This window comes from Bolinopsis microptera, chromosome 13 (assembly GCF_026151205.1).
Source record: "Bolinopsis microptera isolate Bmic1 chromosome 13, MBARI_Bmic_1.0, whole genome shotgun sequence".
NCBI classification, from domain to species: Eukaryota; Metazoa; Ctenophora; class Tentaculata; order Lobata; family Bolinopsidae; genus Bolinopsis; species Bolinopsis microptera.
In genome coordinates, this window is record NC_087084.1 from 9792201 (window position 1) to 9800718 (window position 8518).

Here is an 8518-nt window from a genome sequence, read left to right on the forward strand (position 1 = left end):
TTAATGACATTCTCACTTTTCAGAACTAAGTGCCTTGCTCTATCCAGAGCCCTTGCAATTGCAGTAGCGCGCGCCCGCCTAGCCTCACGGCGGTAAACAAGCGCGCACGAAGTGGCGTGAAAGCACATGGTTTCTTGACTTGTGAAACAAGCGCGCCCGCAGCGGCGCGAAAGCACATGGTTAGGTGAAGAGGATAGTCAAAGCTTCGAAACCTGACCAAGTTTAGCTCAATCTAGTACTGCGCGTTCGAGATATGAGGTTAAATATACCAAAAATAGGGATTTTCTGGTGTGACATTTGCTCTATCCAGAGCCCTTGCGCCCTTGTGAAACAAGCGCGCCCGAAGTGGCGCGAAAGCACATGGTTAGGTGAAGTGCGACATCATTGTAAATTTTTTGGAGTATAACCTCAATATTTCACAAACTATACATTTGTGGTCTTTCTGAGTTACACTATTTGTTTCCTTTGGCAATTTCGGTTCAGATTCAATTAAGTTTAAAACAAAATCTCAGTATATGTGAAAGGACTGAGGATATCAAGTTTGTAAACGCGCGCGCGCGCACACACACATATCATATGACCTCATATCTTCCACATTTAATGATTTTTTATAGAAATTCTTTCACCATCCTGTAGCACTCATGTGCTGAGTAGGATAGCATTCAAATCATGTCTTTAAAAGCTTTAGATAGATACTGAGGGAGAAAATTCATGTTTGTAAACGCGCGCGCGCGCGCATGGCCCAGACTATATCAATGGACAGTGGACAAGAGGATTAAAGTACTTTCATACACACCAGCATGCTCTTTGATGGCTTAAAATGTAGATCCACCATAAGTTAGATACTATAATAATCATTAAATGTGTCTAAAATGAGGAAGCTTTGACAAGTGCGAGTGGTTTTGACAAATTTTGGTATAAAATATCGTAACATGTAATTGTAATATAAAAAACCTCGCGCGCGCGGCGCTTACATCTGCACCTGAGAATCTCTCAGCAATGTGTGGCTGTCTGCGCGGCGGGCTGTGTATTGAGTATATAGCTGAATTTAGATTTATATTTATTTATAAATGTATAATAATATTAAATATGTATTGGTTGTTTTGTGGTAAATTTTGTTTTGCTAAATTTTGTTTTACTCTACATTTGAGCTTGTCTAATTTTTTGTCTCATTTGTCCAAAATTTTTGTCCCTTTTGTCCCTTTTGTCCCTAGTATTGTCCATTTTGTCCACAAAACACTGTCCTTCACAAAAAAATGTAAAAAAAGACAAAGACAAAATGGACAAAATGGACAGTAATACCCCCCCCGCTAAAAGATGACTTCATTATAGATGGAACTAGAGTAATTTGTAGGCGGACAATTGCAAACAAATTCAATAGTTACTTTACATCTTTAGCTAGTAATTTAAATGAGAAGGTTTTGTCCGAGAACCAACTGTCTATCCAACCAATGCAATCATTTGTTGAGTTTATGTCGAAATCAGTCAACAGTTCAATACATCTAGAAGAAACTCATCCTGAGGAGATTCTTGAAATAATTCAAGAATTCGTTAACGGAAAAGCCAGTGATATACCAATAGCAGTTATCAAGAAACCGGCTCATCTCTTATCCAACATATTAGCAAATTTGTATAATACATGTATTCAAAAAGGCACGTTCCCATCCATATTCAAAATAGGCAAAGTAACTCCTATCCATAAAAAAGATAATAAAGAAAATATTGAAAATTATAGACCTGTGTCAATATTGCCAATCTTTGGTAAAATATTTGAAAAAATAATATACAAACGGCTTTATACCTTTTTCACTGCTAATGACATTCTCAGTAATGAACAATTTGGTTTTCGAAAAGGCCACTCAACCTCACATGCACTCCACAAATCAGTTCATTCAATCACAACATCAACATCCAGTGGTAATCATGTTCTAGGAATCTTTATTGACCTAAGCAAAGCTTTTGATACTCTTGACCATGGCATTCTCCTGAGGAAACTGGAAAATTATGGGGTTAGAGGTCTAGCTCTAGGACTTCTAAAAAGCTATTTATCCGATAGATCACAGTATGTTTCATTTCTCAACACTACATCAGAGACTATGAATGTAAAATATGGAGTTCCCCAAGGTTCCATACTAGGCCCTCTACTTTTCTTATTATATATGAACGACATAATAAACTGTTACAAAGGCGATGAATGCAAATTTGTGCAAATACCACTGTATATCTGAGATATTTCGAATTATGAAATTTCGCACTCCATACTCGTTGTATTGTACTATAGACTCATCAAAACGTGATACAAGCAATGTCATAATCCTCCCAAGAAAAACCAACACTTTTCTTTATATAGCCTCCAAATTGTGGAATAGCATACATAAACGGATTCTAAATGAGAATGGGGAAATCCTCACTACTTCTGTAGCTTTGGTTAAATTACGCTGTAAAAGTATCATCCTGGGATCTCAATCCATCAACAATAATAACACCTGGACTTACCACAACTTTCACATCGCCCCTCACTCAATCACAGACCAAACCATTTCATCACTCACTCACCAAATTGCCGACCCAATATCTATTGAAGTGGCGAAAATTTTCTAGACAAATGATATTTCGATATTATTGCTGCAGCAGATACAAATACCAACATTATTATATTCCCAAACGTTTGAACCTTTAAATTAACTAGGAAAGTCAATCCTCAACTTGACTTTTACTGTTTTAAACAGATATGATGATATTAACTTAATTTATTATTATTATTATTTATATTTTTTTTACATACTCCTTCTTAGTGTGGTGACTTGGGGTCCATAAATATAACAATACAAGCTGATAAACCAAAAAGAACAACTGGGGTAGGTAGGTAGCCCTGGTGGGTGCGTAAACTTTACGGTCTGCTCTCTCCAAGATCAGCCTGCTTCTCCATTTTACCGTGAAGCCTAATTTCTAGTTTTTATAAAATATACAATGCAAGTGCAGGTTTACTAATCTTAATCTACTTAACAACTCAATAGCCCAAGTCACCATACCCGTAGTATATTCCATGGTAATAGAAGAGCTTTAAAGTTTTTCAAATTGTTGCTATAATTGATTTAAATAAAAATTTGTTGTTTTCTTGAAAAAATTTGTTGTTTTCTTGTGTTGCCAAAAGATACAGCCCGACCACCTGAAAACATACATAGCAGGTCGCCTCATCCCCCTTGATAAAGACCCAGGGGTTAGACCCATTGGGATTGGTGAAGTCCTTAGAAGAATAGTTGGAAAAGCAGTGATGACCACATTGAAACAGGACATTATCATGAACACAGCACCCATGCAACTGTGTGGTGGCTTACAAGGAGGAGTGGAAGCGGCCATTCATGCAGTCAGACAGATCTTTGAAGAAGAATCCACAGAAGCGATCCTGCTTGTTGATGCTGAAAACGCCTTCAATGCATTAAATCGCAACACAGCCCTTAGGAATCCTCGATACACCTGTCCAGAGCTGTTCACTTACATCCTAAATACATACAGACAAGAAGGTAACCTATTCATTGCCAACAGTGATGACCTCTTACAATCTCAGGAAGGAACAACACAGGGAGATACCTGTGCACTCGGATGGTATGCACTGAGCCTAATGCCTCTGCTCAGAGAAGTCCAGGTTAAACAGTCTGAACTTGAAACAGAACTAGAATCAGACAGGGAACCCAACACTTATCCCAAACAAGTTTGGTATGCTGACGACTCTGCAGCAGGGGGTAAACTTGATCAACTCACGAAATGGTGGGAGGACCTTAAAGATCATGGTCCCATGTATGGGTATTACCCTAAACCCAGCAAGACATGGTTGATAGTGAAACCAGAGCATGCAACCAAAGCTAAGGAACTCTTTCCAGATGTTCAGATCACTACCAAAGGCCACCGTTATCTTGGGTCATATATCGGATCAGATGAAGGGCTAAAAGAGTTCATACTTAAGGAGACCGAAAGTTGGAAAGCAGACATTCTTGGACTCGTCGAAATAGCTGCAAACGAACCCCAGCTAGCCTACTCCGCTTTCATCTATGGAACCTCCAAAAGATGGAACTTTGTTTGCCGTACAACCCCAGGGATTTCCGACCATCTGAAACTCTTGGAATATTGTGTCAAGGAAGACTTTATACCAGCCATTATGGGCAAAAGTTTTGTGCCTGATCAAATCAGAAAAATAGCTTCACTTCCCGCAAGAATGGGCGGGCTGAGTGTTCCAGACTGTACATCAACAGCAGAGATGGAGTACACTAACTCAGTAAATGCTACAAAACAGCTCACAGAAGCAGTTTTTCAACAGCTTACTACTTTCCAACTAAACGAAGAACTGCAGCATGACATCATAAATGAAGTAAAGAAGCGTAAGGAAGAGCTTTACAAACACCAACGTGAAACTATTATGAATGAGGTATCCCCATCAACACAAAGGCAATTAGAACTCCTTAGTGAAAAAGGAGCATCCATTTGGTTATCTACACTCCCTCTAAAAGCATGTGGGTACGTCCTTAACAAACAGGAATTCTTTGATTCCCTCTCACTCAGATATAACCTTACACTGTCTACAGCTAACAGAAGTCCCCTATGTGTATGTGGAAAACAAAATCATATCAACCATACTCTAACCTGCAAAATCGGAGGCTACGTTTCACTTAGACACAATTCACTAAGAGACACAATAGCTGAACTCCTAACCACTGTTTGCAAAGACGTTGAAACAGAACCCCAGCTTCTCTCCGTTCCTCACACACTTGAACTATCTAATGGAACAAATAGACAGGATGGTGCAAGACTGGACATCAGTGCGAGATCGTTTTGGTCGCCGCTGGACAGGGCATTCACAGATGTAAGGGTACTTCACCCTCAAGCCCAGTCCAACAGTGACAAGAGCATCTCACAGATGTACCAATCTCACGAGAAAAACAAAAAACGTGAGTACAATGACAGAGTCCTAAATGTTGAAAAGGCTTCCTTCACGCCACTGGTGTTCAGTACTACAGGAGGAATGGCAACCGAGGCTTCACAGTTCCTAAAACATCTCGCTGAAAAGATCAGCCTAAAGAAAGGCCAAAGGTATTGTGATGTGATGTCATTTGTCAGACGCAGACTGCGTTTTGATCTACTCAGAACCTGTATAATCTCTATCAGGGGGTACAGAGGTACCAGAACCCTTCCACCCACGGCAATAAGTGATTTGGACCTTAACCTGATCAACACTCTTAAACCCTAAAAGGTCATGGAGTGCTTGTTGGATGGTGGTCTAAACTGCTTTTTGTTGTGATGTGATTTAGTGGATTTTACATATATTATTACAAAGGGTTTTATTTTACCTCAGTTTTTAAATTTGTACCATTTTTACAGAATTTTTATAATTATAATTATTTTTATATAGGGTCATTGCTATATTATGTGTATAATTTAGTATTTGAACACATTCATCACACAGCAAAAAATTTTAGGATAATCAGGTCTAAAATTGTAGATTCTTAGCAAGTTCTGAACTTTCTGGAGATGAGGTCTGCTACAGCAATGAACTTTTCATGTGCATCTAATCTAGAGTGTCTTGGACTGGATGACGTATCCTTCAATCTCATTCCTCAGAAGACGAGCTTTGAGGTCTCTTATAAGTTTGTTTATATAAATTTTATAGATAATTTATTGTAGCTTCTATATTGTGTAAAATTTTACGGACGAAATGATCCCAGTGCAGGGGGGACTCCCAACCCACCGCCTCGGCGGGTAGTTGATACACCTTTTACAAGCAAGAGCCACTTTGGTCAACTTGCTGTGAGGTGTCTCAGCTACATGGGTTGGGGGTCCCCCCTTTTTTTTTAAAGGAAAAAAAAAATCTAGAGTGTCTTCGTGTTTGATATTTAAGTGTTCAGTCCCCATTTTACCTCAAATTCTCATTTTGGGTTTCGGATTTTTGGGGTTGGACACCCCCATTTTTGCTCTTGCATTTAGGGGTCGTTCAAATAAATCGAAACTTAGGGGTCATTCCCATATTACGTTATCACCGAGGAAGAGGAAGGGGTTTTCTAAATGATTATGTTAGTGTAATTTTAACAGAGATTTAAAGGAGATAATTTATGGAGATGAGAGGGGGGGGGGGTGGGGGGGGGGCGGGGGGGGGGGGGGGGGGGGGGTAAAAATGGGCCATAAAGTGATACCGTAATAATATGCGAGTGATCCCCTTCAGCCCTTGGATTGAGTATTAAATATTTTCCATAAACTTTTTACTTAACTATTCTCAATTTCCTTTCGATTTAAAAACATCTGATGAAATATTATACAACACTTTCTTATACCCAGGATTAGCTACAATGTTACTGCTGATAAACTGTTAACAGATAACACTGGTAAACTGTTAACCTCCTGTTAACAGCAACGGAACTGGACCACTCATTCTCTGAAGTTCAATCTCAAATTCCTAATTTGTATCGGGTTGTCTAACAAACTTGTGTCTCATTTCAAAAGTTTGAAATCATGATCATTCGCTATCTACCAAATGGCTGTAGGAAAGTTTCTAACCTCCTTCACTTGTCCAGAACATTAAGTGCTACAGCAGCCTCAACAGCAAATGCAGTCAAGGACAATATAATTCTTGAAGAAATGTTTAGCCCAGAAAATCAGGTGGCAAAGTTACAATCCACTCCAATCATCGAAGAACCGAATTCCATCATCGATCAAATACCCTTCATTTATCAGACTCTGCTGGACTCACTACAAGTATCCTCTGGTATACCCTGGTGGGGTGTGTTAGTTGGAGTTGGTGTGGTTGGTCGTCTCCTTACTTTACCCGCACATGTTCAACTGGAGAAGAGCATGATGGCTAAACTTCCTCTCATTAGACTGGAGAAGGAGGCAGTGATTGCGCGACTTTCTGGAGATTTAGTGACATCGATGAAGAAATTCAAGGAATCTGAGGTGTACAGAAAAACTCACGGTATTCCAAGCAGTCTGAGACTAATCACATATTTTGCTCCTGGCGGCATCTTACTCGCTTTGAACTTCAGTTCTGTGTACGGACTGGCAGCTATGAATTACGCTCCTCTTGTAGACTCCTCCTTTTTGTGGATGCACAGTCTGTGTTTGTCTGATCCACACAGGATCCTGTCATTTGTTAATGGCATCATGATTGCAGCTATAGCTAAAAACTTTGTTCTCAGTGTTCCAGATTCTGAAAAATCCGAAATGATCACTTCCCACAAGAAGAAGTGGTATTTGTTGACTTTCGGTGCAATATTCGCACAAGCTGCTCTGCCGGCCAGTGTGCTAGTGTACTGGAGCATGTCTAATCTGACAAGGCTCTTACTGATTGAGAGACTGCTCTGTATGGACTCGTTTCGTACCAGAGTGGGACTTGTTGAACATTCTGAGAAACTCGCAGCATTTGGGGCTATTCCAAAGGTAGATACAGCTGCAAAAGCTATCCAGTTAGCTGGGAGTAATGATGCTGAAATTGTTACTGTCGATGAGGGCTCTATCCTTGAGAATGAGTTAATAAAACTATGGGAAGAGGGTGATTTGGAAGTACTGAAGACTACGATTGATGATCAGAAAAAGCAGCAGAATGAATCCACTGTTTCACTTGAAAAGGACCTTACATACTGCGAGGATGAACTGAAAAACATGTCATTTTCGGAAAAATTTGGAAACCCAATCTCAAGGCAGCTCGCAACTCAGCAAAAAGTACTACAAGACAAAATCAAAGGAGCTGAAAAAAGTAAAAGTAGGTTAGACACAATGGAGCGTAAGCTAGCAATAGCAGAAAGAAAGCAAAAGTTCCACTACCTGCTAACAACAGAAGAAGAAGGAGAGTTAGAGTTACTGAGAAGCGATCTGGTGGAAACCCACAGTAACTTATTAGATGAGTTAGAGGAGTGTGAGACAGAACTGGGAGAGGTTTACACCAAGAAGTTACAGCACTTTGAGAGGTATACTAAGAAGCAACAGCTGCTGAAGTTGCAGATGAACTTGTTGGATGATATTGAGTTTTGTGAGAGGGAGATTCTTGATTTGCCTAATTTGAAGAGTAAAATTAGTAAGATGGAGGGTGAAAGTGAAAGTGAAAGTGATAGTACTGGTAGTAAGTCTGGTAGTTGAAATTGTGCCCATGTTTGATTTGTACCTTGACCCTTACAAAATACAAACTATTTGAGTGCCTTTCTCGGTTTTTGCAGCACCGAACTGTGTTATATTATGCTATTCTATTATCAGCTCAACAAAAGTTTCTGTTTTTTGCTCGATATGAATAAAATTTGAAGTGTTATTGATTAGTATTTAAAAGTTTGAAATTTCTGTGTTTAAAATGTGTAATTCTTCTAACTTACTGCAAATGAGTCCCTAACTAACTACCATTGCATGTCCCGAAGAATTTTGCTGATGAGTAACTTAATATTACAAAAGTTTTTAAAACGAAGATATTGAAATTAATTTATAGGTGATATGATCGCCACGAGCAATGCCCAAAACTTCTAGATAAATCACCTAAAATAAAAAACAC

General features: G+C 39.2%; 1 protein-coding gene across 1 annotated transcript in view; it reads left to right on the top strand.

Annotated features, from left to right (window-relative positions):
* LOC134825014 (uncharacterized) overlaps positions 1–8309 on the top strand; it is an 18540-nt gene extending 10231 nt beyond the window's left edge. The window contains exon 2 of the mRNA XM_063837064.1: positions 6325–8309. Within this exon, the coding sequence (XP_063693134.1) occupies positions 6499–8118 (1620 nt within the window). The 5' untranslated portion in view covers positions 6325–6498 and the 3' untranslated portion in view covers positions 8119–8309. The remainder of the gene's footprint in view (positions 1–6324) is intronic.
* Positions 8310–8518: the final 209 nt, after the last annotated feature.